Genomic DNA, 23,075 nt, shown 5'->3' on the forward strand with positions numbered 1-23,075 from the left:
TAGGGGTTTTGGGTAATCTATGAGGCTGGCTGAGATGTAATGAAGGGTTTTGGATTTTATTACGGGATACGTAAATACCCCAGTAGAGTCTTTGAGATGGCTTTTGGAATGCCGACTTAGTGCACAACCCAACAATTCTTTTTTGAGTTTTTGATGCCACGTAGGATTGGGCACCACGTTGGCAAAAGCTGGGAGTGTCCACCTCAGCGCGGAAATGGTTAAAAAGCTATCATCTTTAATATAATAGATTCCTATCGGTATAAAATCCCTATCAGCCTGAATTCATATTTACATAAAATTCCTATCTGTAAAATCTCTATGGATTTCGTATTGGGAGTATCTCGATCGTTAAATCCTAAAAGATTTCGATCGGCAAAATCCTATCCAAAGCCAAGCCTATCAAGTGAATGGTCCAGATCAATTCAAAGGTGAAATCGCATAGATGATTCAAAGATGAGTTAATCAAATGAACGGGTGTAAAAATATTCCCAAAAAGAATTTATTTGTATAGAAAATGAATTTTCCAGAGTTTGCTTAACTAATTTTAATGATTTATTTTCCAAAATCGAAAGTTTTATCTAGACAAATTACAAACCTCTAGAATTCCTTTTTTTTTTTTCCTCCAAAATAATTTTTTGGAAAACATTTCTTCCAAACGCTAGAAAATCATTTTCCAGGGAAAAATTTTCCAACCAAAAATTCCCCTGCATCCAGAAACCCTAGATCGGACGGTCATAAATCGGACCAACATTTAGTTAAAACGGAGGACAAAACCTTACGATTTCTCTTTCAGTAGAGATAAGAGAAAAAAGGCCTAAATCCTACTCTCAGCCTCTCTCAGATCTTCAACAATGGTAAGAAAATCTCTGCAAAATTCCGTTTCAGTTTCTTCTCTGATCTGTTTTTTTTCCCGTAAAGTTCGGGTTTTGATTCTGTTTTTTTTTTTTTTTTTTTTTTGGCTCATTTTGAAGCCTTTCAAGCGATATGTGGAGATCGGGAGAGTCGCTCTCATGAATTACGGCAAGGATTATGGAAAGCTTGTCGTGATCGTTGATGTTTTAGATCAGAATCGGGTAATTTTTCGATTCTGTCTCGTATTCTTTCGATTATCTGTCTTTATCTTCCTATATGAGTCTTTCAATTTAGGGTTTTGAAGTGACTTGAGTGATTTTTCTGAAAGAGGGGGAGTGTTTAGGGTTCTTTTTTTTGTTTTCATTGGGATTGTTTCAGAGAAATAGTAACTTTTGGGCTTAAGAATTCCCTCCAAACTCACTAAATTGCTCTGAGTAATGAGTGTTTTCAATTGGCTTCACACATCTATTACAAAAATTTTAAGTATGGAGAGTCTTTTTAAGTCATTAGATGGTATTTTAGGTCAAATGTGTTAGGTTTTTGTCTACGATTTTAGAACTTTCTAGTTTTCGTTCTTTTCTTATTTACAAGGGCCTTAAAACCGGAATCGAAACATAAATCGTATCAGGGTCCGAATCGTATCGAAGAGTAAATCGTAAGATTTTTTTCAGATTTATATATATAAATGAGAAAAAATCACATTGGCGAGCTAGATAGAATATTATGGAGGCTAGCTTTCCTATTGAATATTTGGGTGATTTGGAAGGAGAGAAACACGCACAATTAAAAAAATAAATGCAGAAGGGCTCATCTCACCTTCAGGAAGGTTTGTATCATTTATTATCCTTATAGATAATAAATGCAGAAGGGCTCATCTCACCCTTGCTAGTCACAACTCCCTCATGGATCTCCCTATAGCTGAAGAGCTCATGCCTAATTTTGACGGATCCGGGGTACAGAATCCAGATTCAGTGGGTTTCGGGGGAGTTCTTAGAGATGAGCTTGGAGCCTCTAAGTGGGCTTTCTCTGGGCCATCAGTCTTAAGGATTCTTGCGAAATGGAGGTGTTAGCTATCTTGCGCGTGATTTTTCTGGTCAACTTTAGAGGGCCTTGGTTCTTATTGTCTGTAACACCTAATTTTGTGCCTACTCTAACCAAAATTTGAAGTGGAAAATTGGGTGAAATTTGTTTTATGCTCATTTTATGTTGAAAGAAACGAAGCTTAGAGTTGGGAAAATGTATCTATTGGATTCCTCTGTTTCTTAGATATGCCAGCCAATTAGGTCCAGATTCTCAGCACAATCTTTTCATGTTTACCTGTAGGCATCATCAGTTACCATTGTTCTCAACTTCATCAATAAAAAAGAACATCTCTCTCTCTCTCTCTCTTACCCAATTAGTTTTGTACTCCCACCGTATATATTGTTTTTTATGGCTACTGATTTGATTCATTAGTTACCCTCGTGCTAGGAACAACATGGGTATTAAGTGCTCTTTAGTTTATGGCCATGAAGTTGAGTCTTATCAGTTACCTTGTGCTAGGAGAATAGGAATGTAGTGCTCTTAAATTCATCATGGTGCTGACTCTCTGTTATCATGTTTCTGACTACCTTGCTTACTTAAAATATAAAACATAAGGTTGGCTGATATCCCTTATTCGATGATTGTGGATTTGATAGGCTCTCATTGATGCGCCTGGCATGGTGAGATGCCAAATGAATTTCAAGCGGCTTTCACTCACTGATATCAAGATTGATATCCCAAGAATACCGAAAAAGAAGTCTCTGGTTGCTGCCATGGAAGCTGCGGGTAAAACATTAGTCCTTGACAAAAATAATTTAATTATTTGCATTTGCCTATTAAAAGGGAGTATTAATGATGGCAGATGTGAAGAACAAGTGGGAGAACAGCTCTTGGGGAAGGAAGCTGATTGTGCAGAAGAAAAGAGCTTCTCTCAACGACTTCGACCGCTTCAAGGTCATGTTGGCGAAGATTAAGGTCTGTGAAAGTTCATCCATCCATCTTATTTGGTTAAAGTATCAATGTTTTATAAAAAAAAACATTGTAAAATGAGGAATGATAGATGCAAGGGCCGGAGAAGGGCCCTTGAATAGTTCCATGTCAATTTTGAAAGTCGGTTGAGAAACTGAATTCAGTTGCAATTAATGACGTGGATCTATTCAAGGGCTCTTCTTTAGCCCTTGCATAAAGAGCCCCCAACCCCGCGCATCTATCATTCCTCAAATAAATCATTCAATGTAATACTCGATGAACTCGCAGATGAGTACCCTGTTTAGGGATGCAACTTGGGTTGATTTTTGGGAATTCAGGTTGAGCTTTAACAATAAAATCAGGTCTGGTTAAGGTTGTTTCCAATTCATTTTTTAGCAAAAGCTCAACCCATGTTGCTCCCCAAACCCTGGTGTACAAAAAAATCTGAATGGAGTATTGGGGCTCGAAAGCATGAAAGAAATCAGGCTATTGTTGTAACCTTTCTTGACTCAAAAAACTTGAAATTATACTTTTTTTTTGGTGTCTAACTTGAAATTATACCTGACTCATGCACATTCAGCTATTCTAGTTAGGTTTGTCATTTGTCTCAAAGCTTATATGTACAATGTTTTATGTGCTCCAGAGGGGTGGAGCGATAAGGCAAGAGCTTGCAAAGCTGAAAAAGCAGGCTACGTCTTGAAATTCCTACATGATCTCTCAATTTTGTTATAAATTGTCTTGGTTATAATTTGGATGCTGCTATTTCCATGTTGCTTTCTGTTAGTTTGGGGATTGAGTTGTTACTATTTAAGACTAGTGGTACTCTGGTTCATTTTTGGGGAACCCTATTAGACATAAGTTCTGTTTTTTTTTTTGTTGCTTTTCAACATGCAAAACAACTCTCTCATGTATTTGCAGAAGTCTTACCTTGCAGCTCCCTTTTAAATGTTATCGAAAAAAGATCAAGCGGGAGACTTCAAAAAATTATGCGAGGATTGCAGAGAATTTACAGTTAGATATATGTAGCTATCCCTGATTCTCCAATGCCACAATCTGCACGCAATATAAAAGAAAGAAAAAAGAAAAAAGAAAAAAAAAACTATAGTGTGGTTGCACAAAAGCCGGTATGACTAAGGCACTTTGCTTGGCATTTGGGTGCCGCATCAGCAAACCCTTTGTTGATTGCCAATATAGCATTAAAATCTAATAAAACTACAAGGAATGTCTCCCAGTTAATCATTACATGTCTGTTCATATCATCCTTGTCTCCTCCCTATAAAATCCAAGCAAAAAACACAAAAAGGTGAAATTTTGCTTGGATTTCTTTAGAACGATGTTCTTTTCTCTCCTCCACTCTTTCCCCCATCTCTGTTACCTCTATATTGGTAATGACACTCTCCCCCCCCCCCCCCCCCTCCCAAAAAAAAAAAACAAAAGAAAGAAAACCCTCTCTTCTCTCTCTATTTTTGTAACGGTACTCCCCACCTCCGCGAGGTGGACAACCAGACACTAAAATGCCCCCTCCCCCCTCTTTTTTTTTTTTTTTTTTTTTTTTAGATAAAAGAAGACTGAGATGGTCGATAGAAAGAGGAAAGAGGAAAAAGAAAGAAAGAAAACTAGAGAAGACAAAAAAAATAAAATAAAAATACTTGGACCGCAAGCCTAGGGGGAGGCAATGAATTGAACATTTCTAACGACTCCTTGCCCACCCTCTCTTTGGCCAACTGATCTACTACACCATTTGCTGATCGTCAAACATGCTGGAATACGACATAGGAGGATTTTTTCCAATAAAAAATCTCATCAAGGAACCGATGAATCTCCAACGGTGAGGATGAGAACCGCCAATCCAAAGGAATAACATTTAAGGCATCTCCTTCCACCGCCACCAAACCACCAAGGTATAAAATTGTTGAACAAAGACGAGGGAAATGAAGAAATATAAAAGATGCCGATTAGGTGTATTCTAGGCATATGAGCATATCCTTGACCTCTACTCAAGTATTCGTATCCGATGCTAGCACTCTAGGTTTCTGAGAACTCGGTTATCATAGCTAGTCAAGTTAGGAAGCTTCAATTACCTTTCGAAACTAAGAAAAATTACCAAAAAATAATTGAAAAGTTGAGGAATTCACATCAAAATGACCCTTGTCGACATAACATGTGTAAATGTTGTCGTACTAAAAAAAAAAAAAAAAAAAGACTGAAATTGAACTCAAGAACAATTTGATGGTTGACCTACAAAACAGACTCAGTAAGAAACTGCGTATGGTCTTGCATGCTGCAATCTTCAGTTGTCACATTCCTGTTAAATCATTTAACATCAATAGATGCACCAATACAAAGGAATGGAAGACATGGGTCACTGTCGGTTCATAGACACTTCAATAGAAACCTTTCACAACCACTGTAATAGAAACAATTTTACATAACCCGTTCAAAAAAATGAAAAAAAATTGAAATAACCTGTTCATAAGCACTTTCATTACATCACAAAACATGTTCACATTTCATATAATGTGAAAAAATGGAAAAACCTGTTCATTACATGCCACATTCGCATGAACCTTTCTTTTCCAACGTACAATCCCAAAGTCTATTTATACAACAACAATACATAAGTTCTACTTCAGTACACATTCTCCATACAACCCATCCAAAAATCCATCGACTAGTGTTCGTCTTAGTTGAGGAATGTCTTTCTTTGTAAAGCTAATTGTACTATATCGTGACAGACATTCCATGAACTTCATCACATAGACGCCACAGTCCACACTGCATACCAAACATCAAAGAAGTTAAGATCCTTTACATTATACGTACATGATCATCCACACAACCTAATAAATAAATGGAACACACCTGTTGTCTTGCCGTGGTAGTTTTCTCATATTTACTACCTTCCAATTATCGATGCTCATATTGCGTTCTCCGAAATAACTCGTCAATCGTTCTATCTGTGAATCCATAAGTGAAACTTCGGTGTTATCCCTATGTGAAAATTAATTAAGCGACTGGCGATGTGATGGTAATACTTACAGTGAGTTTCAACCGATCTTTAAAGCACAAATTGACAGAGTTGTATATCTTAAAAGATTTTTCTTCCACATCCAACATAAGAAGAATCCAGTGCTGGCTTTCGCAAACTGGCAATAAAATTCTTCTAAGTTCGGAATTGAGTATCTCATCAACGCAATTCAAAAGATTGCGGGCATTGATTTTAATGTGATCTTTGAAGTGGTTTAGGTATGCCTATACAAACAAAATGTATCAGACATTTAGATGTAAAACCCACATACATAAGTTATAACCTGAATTTCTCATACATATAAAACTTAAATCCTAGAACAATAACTCGCATTTCTCTTACATGGTATCGGCTGCTAATGCAAACACATGCACCAGCTCCAGCTTCTCTTGCAACTTGGTCCCTCTCATTCAAGAACGCTCCATACATATCTATAACCTACAAAACAAAAAAGAAATGTTTACAAATCTAGCCCCGCAAGTAAAAGCTGTCTACGTTTTAAAACAATGTCTTACCACCCCATGAAGGCAACCGTCTAGTGAATAGAGAGTCATGAGATCGGATTTTGAAACGAATTCCACTCTGTTTCTAACAACCTCCGCGCTACAAAACAACCAGTGTAAGAAGAAATGACGATACTAATGCCTGGAATTCAGTAAAGTTGTTTAAAGTGACTAACAAAGGTTTATACAACAATGATTAAATTAGTTTACTGATCCAATACAACAGTTTACCTCTCATCCAGGTTTAAGAACGCTTGAGCCTTAGCCGACTGTAGGGGAGTGTCCTCTTCCATTAGGTATTCTTTCCCGGCATCTGCTTTAATTACGGTAACTTTCCTCTTCTTGTTACCAGCCGCGTAGGATGTATGTAGGAGCCGGGTAGCTTTTCTTGGCTTGTCAACCTTAATATTCCGCTCAATACTACCCATTCCCACTACTGATTGTGACCCCACATCTACAATGTCTTCTACTTCTGTAGCATCCAACACTACCACTGACTGAGACTCTTCCTCTCCAATGTCTTCTAATTCATGTCGCAGCTCTGATTCAGGTGCAACTGCTCTCCTTACAGCAGCTTCAACGGTATCCAATGTGGTCCGTTGCTCAACAGATACCTTAGTTGGATATTCCTAGTTAAAAAAAATATGTCAAGTTAAATACTCTTATTTGCAAGCCATAGAAATTAAATAACCAACATGTACCACTGAAGGCTCTGGCGATGGAATGAGCTGCTCCTCAACGCCGTCAGCTGTGACCCGCTGCTGAACTATCACTGCAATTTCTTCCTCCCCTACAGGAGATATTTCTTCCGGTATCTAACATAAAAAGGAGATAGAAGAATCAATGTGAAGTGAACACAAGTGATTAATATTGTAATTGCAATTGCTATACCTGGCCTGTTGGAGGTAGAAGAGCTTCCTCCATCCTTAGGAGTGTAAGCCTCCTCAACACCTGCAAAATCATTTTCAATTCTGGTTAACATAATGTGATAACAATCCAATGTTTGAATACAGATGATACACCATCCATCACCTGGGAGGGATTTAGCTGCTTGTCCTCCACTAACTTAATCAGGATTTGCTGGACTGGAGTAAATGTATGTAATTTAGTCTTCCACTTAAACAGACGAGGAAGAGCATTAGGGTCACTGCTGGACCATAGTTTTGTGTGCTCGAAGATCCACACCTGACATCAAGAAAGCTATAGATAAGCATGAAATTACTTTACAGAGTAAAATGATTATAAACACAATACAGATATTTACCTGCATCACTATCGAGCATCCTGCTAAGCGGCATTTCCTCGTCGAACATCTATTCAAAGAATCTAGAAGATATTCATACACCGCATTGGCCCATGCAAAGTTGCCTATGCTTTCAATATTGTCGATGTAGGGGAAGAATGATGCATGAACCTTATGCATCGTTTGAGTAAACAAAACCGTACTGAAAAGTAGTAACAATAATAATTTTACTGTCATCTCTATTGATTCCCTGTCATCATTATCTACTAAGCTGTCAATCATAGCAACGATCTCCTGACGGGAGGCCGAGGGTGTCTCGAATCTCCAACCCGGTATATTTAGCTTTTTACGACTTCTGTAAACTGATATTCTTTCTCCTCTCATGCTCAAGCCCAAAGCTAATGCTACATCGGAAGCATCAAAAGACACTAATTGCTCGCCTAATTTAAAAGAGTTAGTCTTACTGTCCCATAGACTGACTAGACGTCCTAAAATTGATTGGTAGACGTGGATGCCCCCCAATTCAAATAAATGGCCGAAGGGAGTCTTATTTAGGACATCCCAATGCCGATCCTTTAGCTTTCGCTTCAACCCCTGCATTACCTCGTTGAATTGGAATGGCGAGCAACTGGTCTTGACGCATTTTTCCTACAAATACGTTGACATCAATTATTATGAATACGATTAGTTCGAGAAAATAAACCCGCTATTATGTGCTACAAATTGTATGTACCTTGTTTCTTGTAGTTCCAGCAACAGCCATCTTCTCCTAAGAATTGTTGCAGACACAGAAATCAAGTCATAATGTTATTTACACCAAAAAAATGCTGAATAATGTTGCAATCTGTGAGGTACTGTTATTGGAGCAACAAGGTGATTGAAAACCTTTCCCTTAGTTAAGCACTTTTTAAAAACAAAAAAATAGTTACAAAATTAATTAATCACTTCAGAACAGTCAGTAATGTCAAAAAGATGGTGAAACTCTTCAAAACAGTTACAATCAGGCCACATAATTAGCATAAACACTACAATTGTGTACAATCAGATAAAAAAGACTGAAAGATCATGAAGCCAATTGGAAATCAACCAGTGTTGGGGTAGACTCGGTCAATTTTGTGTTCGACTTGGGAAACTATGGGTTCGGCTCAAGAATGCTTGTGTTCAATTAGGTTAATTTGGGTTAGAATCAATTAATTTGGGTTTGAGTGGGCAAATTGGGTTCAACTAGGTTAATTGGGGTTCGACTAGATTAATTTGGGTACGAATAGGTTATCTTCTGTTAAGGCAAATTTGGGTTAAACTAGGTTAATTTGGGTTTAAATAGGTTATTTTCTGTTTAGGCAAATTTGTGTTTGACCGGGGTAATTTGGGTTCGATTAAATTAATTTAGGTTGACTATATTCATTTGGGTTCGAATAAGTGTTTGGGCAAATTTCGGTTCGACTATGTTAATTTGGGTTTGGGCAAATTGGGTTCGTAGCAGGAAGACTTGGGTTTGAGTAGGTTAATTAGGGTTCTACTAGGAAACTTTGGGTTTGGCCAAATTAGGGTTCCAATAAGGAAAAGTTGGGCATGATTGGTTGGGTTCGATCCCTAAAATAACCTGGTTGAACTCAAATTTTAACCTAGCTGATCTAGAAGTTACCTTCGACAACCAGAAGAAGCGAGAAAATGTTGAGATGTTTGGAAGACTAACTTTTAGATGGTCTGACCGGAAATGGTGTGAAGGCAAATGTCGAATGGCCGGATAACAAGTTGATGCCAGATGCAAGCAATGCTTGAGACGAGCACACGCAGCGGGAAGGTTCGGTTAGCCGGCGAATGCCACACGCAACGGGGGAATAGCACAAAATGGGAGGAGGTCTTTCTTTGCCAGATAATAGCACAGAACAAGAGGTGGTCTTCGTTCGCCAGAGACTAGCACAAAATGGGAGGTCAAGGTCTTTGTTCGCCGGAGAATAGAACAGGTTGGGAGGAGGGCTTTGTTCGCCTAAGAATAGCACAGAACCGGAGGTCTTAGTTCGCTGAAGATTTTTTGGTCCGACTCTACGGGGAGATGCAAGCAGTGTCAATCATGACTCTGCGGGGTCGACTCATTTTACCTTGGTCGAGTTCTCATTTGAGTCCGATTTTTGCCATACCAAGTTGATTAAATTCCTTTGGCATACACGATTTAATAGAAAATTGGCCAGGTTAATCATTGACTCGCCCGAGTTGATTCCCTTTTACCTTGGTAGAGTTCTTTCCAGAGCCTGAGTATTTAAACACCGGTTAAGCTACATAATATCTCTTTAATTGATGACACTAATTACATCTCCTTCAAACCATAAAGTGATGGTAAAAAAATTAGCTTTGAGTCCTTCAACTCCATTAAGATTAAAAGAGTGTAGTAACATAACATTAGCTAAAGTCAAGTTAATCACCCAAAGAAGCTTTCAAAAGGAAAAAAAAGCAATATTACATGGATTCTTCTGAAGGGGCAAAGTACCAGCATCACATCTCTCAAATTCCAATACACCAGGATTCACAACGACATTTCTAGTTATCTTTTATTTGTTTTTTCTAAAATACTATTACCATAACTTTACAATTCTCGTAGGTATGGACTTTTATCCATCCTTATAGTAAGTTTTTATATTAAAATAAAACATTGTATTTACTTAACGTATTAATTGAAAATTGATTAAAATATTTTGGCGAATTCACAAATCTTTCTTGTTGGGGTTTGTCGAATCCTACACTCATACTCATCCTGATGCAATATAGTAAAAAAGGGTTACTTTCTCCTCGAGGTCTTCTAAGAATACCTCGCAGTTTGATATTACAAACCACTTTGAGGAGAGAACATGACGAGTAATAGATTTCTTTATACCACCATCAATATTTTAGCAACTATGCTATGATGAAAACAGAAAAAAAATTAAGATCAGCACAATTCTCAAAGCCCATACAGCATGTCTAAGTCTTAAACCTCTAAGAAAACTAGTATTAACATAAACACAAATAACTATTGATGCCCCGTACTTAGCTCTTTGAGACCAGGTAGCCATGCAGGTGTCAAGATGATAGAGATTCAAACACGGGACACATCCAAAAAATTTACTTACGAGCCATATCTTCATCTTGTAAACATTTAAGGCTATAGTGAATTGTTTCCTTGGCTTGCACATGTTTGTTATGCATTCATGTTCAAAACAAGATACAATGCTACCATTCAAAAAAAGAAAAAGAAAACAAGATACAATGCTTGTAGTGCATCCAGGCTTTTGGAAAACAAGATCAGAACCATACCATTATTTGTATCTTTGTACCTGTATTTGGTATCTGGGCATCATATCAAACAACCTAGTTTAACTTTATGTCTTAATTTCATAAGCATATATAACAGTCTGAAACAGAGTTGCAGGAAACGCCTATGGGAAGCATGTTTCCCGAGATCGCGTTTCCGAAATGGGAAACAGCACGCTTCCCCAAATGTGGGGAAGTGTGTTTCCGAAACATAGGAAGCGCTTCCCACTTCCTGGGAAATGCGTTTCCATGTTTAGGGAAGCGCATTTCGGGTCACCAGGGATTCGTGTTTCCCGTCTTCTTAGGTCTGAAACCAGTCCCCTCTGCTCTACTTCATGAAATTGAAATGTAACCATGAAAAGAACATGTTGGAAGCCCGAACTAAAAAAATTGGAGTGGTAGCTTTGAACACACAGGTCAGAAGTCACGATATTGAGGTCATAAGCTCAATCCCAGATTACTGGAGATAAGTAGAAAATATTGAACATAATAAACCACTAGATTTGAGATTGGCACGTACAATAGCAAGTACACAACAACTAAGTTCAAATTATGCCATCAAAATTCGGAGGAAACATGCCTATTTCGGCTTCATGCTTTGGTTTTCTTTACCACAATGATATTCCATAGAAGTAGATTATTACAATATTTTGACAGAAATTTTAGTCATGTCAGTCTCGTTTTGGTCATGACGAGCAAGATACTATGAATGTAATATAAAAACTTCAGGACTACAGTGAATCAGTCTACTTGTCAAAATTTCCTATATTTCATGTCTATTTATGATGCAGATTGTAGGCCCAATAAGAGGCATATTTGCCCAATAGGACTTTTAGATATTTATTTCCATGTTATTTTAGTTTCCAGGATTTTATTTTCCATGTTAATTAGAATTATGAAGTTTAGTCTTTTAGGAATTCTTAAAAGACTAAACTTTTGGATGATTAATTGAATTGAGAGTTTCTCCCCCATATTTCTTTCTTCCTCTATTCTTCTCCTTTATTCTTCTATTCTTTCCCTCTTCTTCTACTTCTTCTCCTCCTATTCTTGTCTACTCTTCTCCTTCTCTTTCTCTCCTTCTTCTCTTTTCCCCCTCTTTCTTCTATTTCTCTTCCCTTTCTTCTATTTCTCTTCCCGGTCCTACATCAATTTGAAGCATATATTTATGTGATTGCATACTTGTTGAGCTTGGAATGAACCTATTTTTCACACGTCACTAAGTGTTGGACATTGTTGAACCATTATGGATGGCTGTCTTGCTTATGTGATGATTTTTATGTGTATAAGTGGCTATCTAGCATTTTCTAAATTTTAATGCGTTTTCATAAATTTCCATGATTTTACAAGATTCCCATCGAACTTTATGGCCGGAACGGACATATTTCTTTCTATTTCCCTGGCGGCTGAAACGTATATCAAAACCAACAATTAATACATTTTTTTCAAAGGCCAGTGAGAAACAATTGCTCAGTATTCAAAGATGAGGGCTGTTTTGAACTTTCTTCCTGCCAATGAATGATACAATAGACGCATGCAAGAAAGTAATTAACTTAACTAGATAATCACACAAGACTTTAAAACTAAAACAAGCAACGGACACAATGTTTCTAATTTAGTTACCAAAGAGGATAGAGGCATGTATTTGTATTCACACTTTAGACATGTAGGGTAAGCAGCCAACAACAACAAATTCATCACACTTCGCTTTGTGATCTGGCCGGATATTGTTTCAAAATTACACAATTGATTGTAACTGTATTATGGTTTGTAAATTGCCACTATACACCAAACTATGATCTTCTTCCTAATAACTACCTTCTTGAAAAAAAACATTCTCTCAAGCTTGGTCAACACTAAAACTAAAATGACAAATAAACAACAAAGATTAAAAACAAAATAACACAAAATTTTTTTTTGATTTCTCTTTCTTTCTTGTGTTTTGATTTAATTACAACATGCTATCAACTATACCCATCCAACACTGCTTGAAATTACTTTCTTTTAAGACATTGAATCAAATTCATCATAAGTAACACAACGACAGTAGCAAACAGGCTCATCATTCGAAAAATCTCATAATCTCAGGACCAAATTTGAATTGCTAATTAAATTTAAAAGCCAATTCCGACATACTGATTTGCATATAATTTCTCGAATTTTCTGATTCCAACCACAGAAGAGAGTCATGTGGTTACTAAATTGTACCTAATACCAAAACCCTACACTTTTTCCAAGAATGAATCAAAACACTAATCAAGGATAAGAACAACAGATTGGAACATCTACCTATTGGAGCGATTGATCAGGCGATTTCTACGTCGATAGAGCAGCACTGGTTGAATTAGCAGCAGTATCTTCAGCTTCAACGAGCTTTCTCAATCTCTCTTGCAAAACTCGAACCCTATTCTCCGTATTCGAAGTTTTCTCCATCTGCATGTCGTGTATACGGTGAGGCTGCTGTATACGACAAGGTACGAAGCCCATGTATACGGGTACGTCTCTGCATGCTCTCTGGTTCTTCGCCATTGATCTTTGACCTTCTCCTTCCATCCAATTAACAACCTCGATTCTTTGAATTAATCCAGCCCAACATCTTAACAACTTTGATTCTTTGAATTCATCCTAGCCCAACATCTTTTTCGTTCTTCTTTTGTTTTGTTCGTTCTGCAAAGATAGGGAGACCGAGGGAAAGTGCATGTTAGGGCAAATAGGATTCTGAAAGCAGTTAGTATTCTTCTCTAAAATCTTAAATTTAGGATTCTGCTCATATGATCCAATCTAGTATTTCTTGTTTTCTGAGAGCATGGTTTAAATGTTGATTTCAATATGCATGTAAGTTGCCACAAAAATGAGAACATGTCAAATCGGTCATAGATTTAAGTGAATCCTGTAAAATCATGAAAATTTATGAAAAGCATGCAACTGGTGAAAATTCAAGACGAAACTTCGGTAAAAGCTAGAATAAGCACAAATACACACTTACACTTACGAAAAGGCGATCATCCATAATTCTTTAACTGGATCAAACACCTAACAATATGAATTGTTACGCTTGTTGGAAAATATATATACAACCAACCACATATACATATGCTTCAAATAAACACACAATATAATAATAATAAAAAAAGCCACTCCATTCATTAATATTATAAAAAAAAAGTAGAATATAATAGAGTACAATAGAGTGATGGAAATCTAAAGAATTTATAATAAAACAATAAAAAAAAAATTTAAATAAACAAATTCTAACTCGATTGACCGGTAGACTGGGCAAGAATAAAAATTTAGAAGCTACAATGAATATATGATAAGTATTTTTTGTCAAAAATATAGTTAATCCTATTTTAAAGGATTTTCGAACAAAAATAAAGAAAATAATTAATTTTTAAAATAAAAAATATTTCATGAGAAAGAATAGAATGCTAACTTTGCGCAAACAATCGTCTTTTTGATGGAGCCCATCCTAGGGCCCATTTTATAATTTTAAAGTCATTTAGTTTTTTTTTAAAGTCTCTTAAGTTATAGGAGGGGAATCACGGTATTTTCTCACAAATATCAATTTTTTTTATATTGTAGGTACTTAAAAGAGGGCAAGGTACCCCAACTAGTTTGGGACAAAGGCTTAGTTGAGTTGAGTTGAGGTACTTAAAATAGGGCCCACAGTCCCACACATTATTACGAAAATCTCAAGTGATAGGGGCTAGGGGCATTTAAGTAATTTAAGATTAAACATTTAAGTTGTTAAGTAGCCACAAGGGTCCACAATGCAACATAAGAGAGCCCTAGTGGGTTTGAAAAATCCTACTTTACATCTAGAAGGGAGGGTCCATGTACTAGGAATTTTACTTCAATGAGGAGTTAGTAGTTAAGTATAATAAGAGTTTTAATTAGACTAGGAGTTGTTTTCAACAAGGATTAGGAGTCTTTTTTATAATGGACAATCCAAAATGCCATGGAGAATCAAGGAGTTAAGAAGATACGGCACATCATTAATATTAAAAAAGTTCTATTTAATTTTTAGAATGTTATTTAAGTTTGTTTAAGTCACAGGAGGTTAGTAGAGTTGTTTTAGTAGGTTAGCAGAGTCTTTTCCCTTCAAAATCACTTCAGTTATGAGTTATGAGTTCAAGAATATAATAAAAGACTGCAATTATCAAAACATGGTTGTGCCAACATCAGTAAGGGTGAAGGTATCATCACTCTTATAATTAGACAACCACAATGTCAGTCCTTACTCTTTCTATATGCAAGAGAGTATAAGCAACTCTAATACGGTTGGCCATATCCAATATGCCTAATGATTGATAGGGGTGTCAATGGATCCACTTCGGATAGGATCCACCTATGTCTTGGCCCAGATCCGTTTAAATTTCTTATCGGTCGGATCCTATCCTTCTTAAGTCTCCACAATCCATTTTGAATCGGATCGCCTATTGGAGTGTCCTAGGTCCTACATACATTGTACAATGTTAAGGCAGGGAAAACTAGAGGGAGAGAAAGATAAGAATAGTTGTTGAAATGAAAAGAAGAATAAAATGTCATTTTGAATAGGGTTTTTAATGCTACGAAATTACCCCTCACGAATAGATATAAATAAACAAAAATGAAGGGTATAGTTGACTCGACCCGTGACTTGATTTCTTAATTTTATGGCTCGTGACTTGTAAGAGTTTTTGGCAAGAATAGAAATTTAATTGAAAAAATATAATTATATATCAAAAGATGAAGCATGTAAAAAACATAACCCGATAGCACGTAGATAAAGCACTAGCTAAAAATATAATTATGCTTGTAATTTGCATGCACAAAAATAATTAAGTTTTGGTTGGAACTTATTCATGGGTGAAAACCCTTCCTTGCTTTAGATTTGTATTTGCCCATGATTTATAGTATAGTTGGAAGGAGATTTGTGGTGTTTCAGGCCAAGAACCCAAGATTGTCCAAGACTGGGAGCCTCCCGCACATGGTTTTTTGAAGCTAAACTTTGACGGGTCTAACATGGGGAACCCTGTTCCTGCCTGAATTGGGGGAGTCTTGAAGGATGAATTTGGAGCTATGAAATGGGCTTTTGCAGATCCCATTGGTGTCGCAGACGCTAATGAAGCTGAAGTTCGTGCTATCTACCAAGGAATAAGGTATCTTGAGAATGAAGATTTGAATAGGTAGTGGTAGAAGAGACTCGCTCAACGTGATAAGGTGGCATAGTAGCTCTCATTCCTTCCCTTGAAGATTTGCCTCTCTCTTCGATGGGATCCAAGTCAGGGCGGGCATGTATCGATTTCTTTCCATTATGTTAGGCGGTCGGCTAATGGTGTGGCGGACCATTTAGCTAGAGATGGTGTCTCGAGGGAGAGAGTTGAGCTATTTGACTTCGTTCCCTCTTGACCTCTCCAGTGGGGCTAGCTCTTATCTTTCTTTTTCTTTCTCTTTATTTGTATAGACCCCCTCGGTGTTTTTTCGCATTTAATGTAATTGCCTACTATTTAAAATAATAATAATGAAGTTCTAAGTTCCAACTTCAAAGTTTTCAACCATCAAAACAACAAAGCCTAGACCCAGCGACTCGACTTGACTCGTAGGAGTCTTATTTTTTCGACTCGACTCGTAGCAACTCGTAAGAGTCACCAAACGACTCGTCAGAGACTTCAACAGAGGCGAGTCGCCCATGCGACTCGACTCGAAAGCCCAACAACTCGACTCGACTCGAGACTTGACTTGTACGACTCGTAAGAGTTTGACAACTATGTATTTTGGTACACCAGATGTTTGGACCTAGGATGCTCCGTCAGATTTTGTGGCTATGCCTAGGTCATGATTCAAAATAATTTCAGACCTTAGGATGTGGATCCAATGGACATGTTTGGATTCAGTTGTGCCCAAATCCCGTCTATTAACTTTCAGATCCCATGGACTTCGACGAAGCGATCCAATCACGAGAGTCAACAGATTGGTTAGATGTCATAAGAGAGGAAATTGATTCCATTGTAAGGAATAGGTATGGGAGCTGTGTGACTTACCTTAAGGGAAAAAAGCCTAGGGTGTAAATGGTTGCTACAAAAGAAATATAAGTTTGATTGGTTCATTGAAAAGTTCAAAGCCCGGATAGTTGCTGTCACACCCCAAGCCACTCACAAACATATTAATTTACAATCACAAGGCTTAGAGGTGCGATAGCGCCACATACCTGTAAAGTTGCCTTCACAGGCATCCAAGGCTAACGATAAAACAAAACCATGCTCAATCCATAATAAATTAAAATCCATAGTTCTTAATCATTCATAAACTATCCAGCCAACATATGTCTAGTCTATTACATCAAATTCAGTCTCCTCTCATCCCAAATACTGAAATAAAATTTGTCTATATCTATCTAATGCCTACTAAAGCAAATACTCACTAAATATGTAAATAAAGCAAATAACTGGAATTTCCAAAAGTCTCTCGTTCCGCTCCAACCTCAATTTGGAATCACTCCGCAGGATCTGAAATTGTTAAATAAGGGTGAGCTAAACGCGCTCATGTGAGATAATAAGAAACTACACTAACAGATATGGCTTCAAAGACAACAATAGTCAATTGGCAATAGGGCATTCAATGATAACAGTAATTGGTAGTTCAATGGGCATCAATTTCAGAAATAAGGCATCATTCAATTTCAATATTCGATATAGGTGTCAAATTCGATAGGTCAGAGTTTCTTGAGACGTCGATAGTGCTATGTTTATTGATTCAATATATGTCTACTATATGACAGTAATTACACTGGCCAGTGGTATCTAAGTGCCAAAGGTATTATGCATTCCCCCAGTGGCTAAGGGTCCAGAAATAAACTAGCATCTCAAGAAACACTGATTCGATATTCAGAAGGGTCAGGTATTCAATAGCATGTGATTCAAAGAGGTTAATGGGTGTACAATCTCAATCTATAAGGTATCATGATTTTCAATATCCAATAGGGTGCAATAATCAATAATCTGAATTGGTTTTCAAACAGTAAAGCATGTGAACAAAGAGAATATTGTCAAAAAGGGTTTGGGATAACTCATCAGTATAGTCCCTTATTACTCACCTCGATTGCAGTTCGATTCCTTTTCACATAACACCTTGGTTACCTACAGTCAATATTAGGCACATTCCCTATGAGTTCCATTATCAATATCAGTCTTATGGTACATTTTTACTATTCTGGAATTATCATTATTATAAAGTCTTCGAACATTCTTGAATCTATTTTTATCATAAAGTACGTCTTCTGTTGAGTCTATAGAGCACAAGAGCATCGAAAACGGATAAGAGATGAAGAAGTTATGACTTTTCAAAGTTTCACAACATTTCAGGGTAATTCTAGTGGCACCCCTTCGGAAGTCCGAAGGTCACAAATCAGTTCTACTGGCACCCCTTCGGAAGTCTGAAGGTCGCATACTGGGTTTTTCGGAAAAATTCCAGATTCGTCCCGAAAACTTCAAAATGCCATAACTTTTTCGTTTTAGCTCCAACTCGCGCGTGGCTGGGTCCGTTGGATTCATATCGACGAGAGGAATCCATCTAATCCAATTTCACGCTCCAAAAGTCTCAGATTTATTTATCATAATTAATCTAAGCTTTTTAGGGATTAATCTAAACCCTCAATATTCTAGTTCCATATTCTAAATTATATTCTCTTAGGGATCTATGAATCCATCCCTAGATCAACACACACACCAATCCTAATAGATTAATCATATTCTTTTCTTTAGTTCTTTTAACTATGTAAACAATTAAGACTCGAAGTTCTTACCCGGATTCGTAGACGAAGGCTCTGCGATTGATTCTCCCAAGCCATTCTCACGAACTTGTCTCTCTTCGAGGGCTGCAGAAACAATTAGGGTTGAGATATGTTCTGGAGAACCCTAAAGGATGTATTTATAGCTTTCTTATTAAGAGTTCTAACCCTAATGGCTTTCTAAAAGACAAAAACGGCCTCCCCTTTCAAAGGGGCGCGAAATTATAAGTAGGGGTATTTTGGGCATCAAAATTTCGGGTGTTCACAGTTGCCAAGGGGTTCATACACAGAAACATCATATATTATCAAGACATTTACTCAACGGTTGTCAGGTTTGCCCTTAGAAGCAGGAATCGTGCACATGGGTGCCGCTCCCATGTGAGAACCGCGATTCCACGCTCCTCCCTAAGGAGCGACTAAGGATTGCGCCCCCAAATAGAGCTCGGAATAGAAAAAAAAAAAACAAAGAAAGAAAAAACCTAGAGATTATGAAAGTTTTTTCAAAAAAGAAATAGAGACAAAACTAAAAACAAAAGACTTGGGGAGATCGGTGAAGAATCTGACCTTGTGGAGCCCAAAAAATCTCTTATTTTTTTATGTTCTATAGAAGGCTATTGACTCTTCATCACAGATGGTGCTCCAAAATTCAGATTGCACGTAGGAAGGCGATTGAATCCTCCCTACTGCACACGAAAACCCCTTTGTCTCTTCCCAATGCCTCGCCTCTTCCCAATGGCGGTCATGTAGTTTATAGTTCTTTCAATTTTACATTTCCTAAAAAGCTAGGGTTCTTTCATTTTTACATTTACTAAAATGGCAAGTACATGTATAACAATAACATATTACCCTTTCTCCAGAAATGAAAATAGAAATTTCTGGAAAAGGTGTTTTTGGAAAGGCAATAAAGCCCCCTCGTTGAAGGTGGTGTTCTCGAATTCTTGTTTGGGAAATGATATTTTAGCCCCTTTGTTTACTTGGGACAGCCCTCTATAGTATATTCATTAGTACAATTTTGCACTAGAGGGGGCTGTCCCTAGTAAAAAAAGGGGGATAATATGTCACTTACCTTCTTGATTTCCTAATCTCTTTCCTCTCTACTGTTCGAATAAAATATGAGTTCCATTTCTTCTCCTCCTTCTAGAGAGAGAAAAAGTTCAGTAATTTGAAATAAAAAGTTTTATGAATGATATTTGGCATTCCCTTAATTTGATAAGGGCACTCATTATTTTTTTAAACATGCTTATTAATAATGTATCATAGGCATTTGGGAATTGAAAAATAAATGAATCACATATATTATTATAATCTCAGCCATCCACTTTCATGTGAATGACTAAGATTAGTCTAACTTAAAAACCAATTTTCTAATCTCAGCATCCACTTTCATGTGAATGACTAAGATTAGTCTAACTTAAAAACCAATTTTCTAATCTCAGCCATTCACGGCTTATTTTAAGGGTGGTGATAAGTTCGCATAATTGGTACTCTCACTATCTCAACGCAAAATCTTGATGGGGCCCAACAATTGAATGGTTTAGATCTATGAACAAGGCAACCATTGGTTGGGCCTCAACAAAAATAGGCCTTGCCCATAAAATCTTCTCCATAGGACAATCCTAATGATCCGATCTGTAGACAAACAATGACACCATATATATAAACCTCTACAAATCGAAGGGTTAGGATCCTCTTATAGAGATTATTTTTGGGGAAATACTTATTTACATCAAGACCCGATAAATGAACGGTTTGGATCTTTGAACGACATGAGCCCTAATGAATTTTTAAATAAATACTTTTATATGGTGTCTGTATGTATGTGCACGTAGTCTTTTTTAGTAGGGCCTACCTTGCTCAAAGTTCTAACCATCAGTTGTTGAGGCCCAACATAAATATTACATAGGCGCTCCCATGGCGCTCCCAACCTTAGACTTTTCTAGACCCCACGCTTCCCCGCCCCCGCCCCCGCTTCGTGCTTCTAAAGGTTTGCCTCAAGAAGGATCATATTGGCATTCGAAGCTTGTCTAGATTTAGAGCTCTGATACCAATCTTGTATTCTAACATTAAGAGGAGGAAGACATTAGTAAGGGTCATTGCACAGCTACTCTCGGGAGTCTGTTTCTATGGAGAGAGTTTTCCGGAGCTTTTCTTGTGTAGTTGTGTGTATATGCATGTTCTCCTTTTTAAGATCATTAACACATATCACACCAGCCTTGCTTCATCCCCCACTTAGCCACATATCCTGCGGCAATTACCTATTTTCCTTTGATGAGGAGATGTGGCCATCATCCGAACAAAACAATTACCTGATAATCTATCAAAGACCTAACCTGGTTATCAATAAACTACAATGACAATCAAATTTTAGTAAGTAAGCATGCACTGCCTGTTCTATAGGAAGCAGCTGATCTGGTTCATCACAGCGAGAAAAAATGATGAATAGCACCAAGAAAAACATCTAGTGACCCTGATCCTTCCCGACAGATGAGTAACATTTTATTATAGGTTGAAAACTGATCTCTCACTGATTTAACAAAATCGGGGTTGAGTTTACTGAATGGCAATCTGAAGAACAACTCAACTCAACTCAACTCAACAAAGCCTATGTCCCGAACTAGAATGGCAATCTGAAGAACAATCCTGATAAATTCTTGCGTACAGTCTGCTTGACAATTGTCCTTGGAAACTTTCAGTAACTATAAGAAGATGAGTTCTGATCAAAACACGGCAGTGAATTCACTTCAAATTACTCATAAAAAATGAAAGTACGAAAAATAAAATATCATCATCATAATTCCATTTTTCATAATATTCCAAGGAAATCCATGGCTATTGGGAAATTCCACAAAACATATTCCCTCCATGTATTTATCGCAAACACCCACCCTAAACCCTAAACACCAACCCTCTAATATTCAAGCATAAACCCTAAACCCTAAACCCTAAACCCCAAACCCCAAACCCTACACCTTAAACACCCACCCTATCTCATATTCAAGCATAAACCCTAGACCCACACCCTATATCAGAATCAAGCATAGACCCTAAACCCGAAATCCCAAACACCCACCCTCTCTCAGATTCAAGCATAAACCCCACCCTAAACCCTATACCATTCAACTTGAGCACTCCAAAAGCAATCATTTTCTACTTCATTTTATCATATTCGTCCATCTGAATCAAACTCCAATGACATTAAAAAAAAAATCTTAACAGATAAATCTATGTAAAAGAAATCAAATTACTTAAATTTAAAAAAGATTTACTCTAGACATGTTTATTAAAAATTTCTTCTTTGAAAATGCATCAAAGATTTACCCTACACAGGTTTATTACATTTTTCTTCTTTGGTACCTAGGTTGTTTCTACAGACAGAGGGATCTCTCACTGAACTAGAAAAAAAAAAAAAAAAACCCTAAAAATACAATGAAACAAAGTGAAAAGAGACGAACCTCGGAAAATAAAGAGAGAAGAGATACGCATCGATCTTTACATAAATCTTCTGGATTTGAGACTCTTACTTGAGTTTTTTGGCCTTTTGGCATTTCGGGTTTTGAGAACGAGAGGGAGCTGAGTAGAAAAAAGCACTTCAGAGGGTTGACACATGGGATTTTTTTTTATTTCCTTCCTTTCGCATCCCTTGTAGGATGATTCGCGCCCCTGGTAACGTGATTTGACGTCAAAAAAACGTTAAAAGGCCGCCACAGCAATTCAAATAATAATGGGTGCGAATCATCCTACAGGTCGTGCGAATTTATCATCTTCCTTCATCTTAACTTGTTTAATGTCGGAGGGTAAGGGTCAACCTATGGAAATAATTTTTTGGGAACAACCTATTTGGGCTGTCCCATCTAATGAACGGTTTGGATCATCCTATGGTGCGGGCCATACAGTACTTTTAATATAGTGAGGAGTGCCCTCATCAAAATACAGTAGTGCTGATAATATTTCCCTAAACTTTTTTTATTTTTTATTCTATCGGTAAGCTGGGGTTAGGCAAGACCCATATCAGAATTCATTGAACAGAAGAAGAATTACAACTAGGGGGGCTTAAATAGCCAGAAAAAGAAAGGGGAACATGCTCCTAAAAAGAGAGGACTCCAACAGAGTACCATCAAGCAGAGATAAGCAAGAGAAGAAGAACCAAATGCACACATCATCTAAAAGTGAAGGGATGTAACATAAAATTATAATCTGATATACAAGGTGCCTTCTCGGTCAGAGTTGTGGCAAGATAACATTTCCCGAGAAATATTCTCATTATGAATTGGAACTCATGTTTTTACAATAAATCTCTAGCCAGCCTTCCTACGAGAGGTCTATATTTTCTCAACATCAACCATCCTCGATGCCCCCTATTTCCAATATTTAGTCACTTCAACCAGTTCTCAGTAAAAGATTGCG

At 37.2% G+C, this 23,075-nt stretch overlaps 2 protein-coding genes across 6 annotated transcripts; one reads left to right on the forward strand and one right to left on the reverse strand.

Annotated features, from left to right (window-relative positions):
• Positions 1-710: 710 nt before the first annotated feature.
• Positions 711-3,755, forward strand: LOC143892251 (large ribosomal subunit protein eL14y-like). Its single transcript, XM_077396732.1, has 5 exons — positions 711-854; positions 972-1,073; positions 2,532-2,661; positions 2,738-2,850; positions 3,488-3,755. The coding sequence occupies exons 1-5, from the start codon at positions 852-854 to the stop codon at positions 3,542-3,544; spliced, it is 405 nt and encodes a 134-aa protein (XP_077252847.1). The 5' UTR covers positions 711-851; the 3' UTR covers positions 3,545-3,755.
• Positions 3,756-5,210: 1,455 nt separating this feature from the next.
• Positions 5,211-22,435, reverse strand: LOC143892252 (uncharacterized). Of its 5 annotated transcripts, XM_077396734.1 has the most exons (16): positions 22,124-22,434; positions 18,687-18,758; positions 17,979-18,021; positions 17,307-17,391; positions 13,193-13,570; positions 8,352-8,387; positions 7,640-8,266; positions 7,408-7,560; positions 7,267-7,326; positions 7,077-7,190; positions 6,607-7,004; positions 6,388-6,475; positions 6,215-6,310; positions 5,884-6,096; positions 5,707-5,801; positions 5,211-5,619 (listed from the first exon to the last, which is right to left on the reverse strand). In XM_077396734.1, exons 6-16 carry the CDS (start codon positions 8,379-8,381, stop codon positions 5,469-5,471), a joined length of 2,025 nt encoding a protein of 674 aa, XP_077252849.1. In that variant the 5' UTR covers positions 8,382-8,387; positions 13,193-13,570; positions 17,307-17,391; positions 17,979-18,021; positions 18,687-18,758; positions 22,124-22,434; the 3' UTR covers positions 5,211-5,468. The 5 variants fall into 5 exon arrangements, with proteins under 5 accessions (XP_077252849.1, XP_077252850.1, XP_077252851.1 ...); XM_077396735.1 differs by lacking the exon at positions 17,307-17,391; XM_077396736.1 differs by lacking the exons at positions 17,979-18,021; positions 18,687-18,758.
• Between the last annotated feature and the right edge of the window lie 640 nt (positions 22,436-23,075).

The sequence above is a fragment of the Tasmannia lanceolata genome, unplaced genomic scaffold (assembly GCF_043159265.1).
Source record: "Tasmannia lanceolata isolate RefF3 unplaced genomic scaffold, GAP_Taslan_0.1 ptg000015l, whole genome shotgun sequence".
In the NCBI taxonomy this organism is placed as follows: Eukaryota; Viridiplantae; Streptophyta; class Magnoliopsida; order Canellales; family Winteraceae; genus Tasmannia; species Tasmannia lanceolata.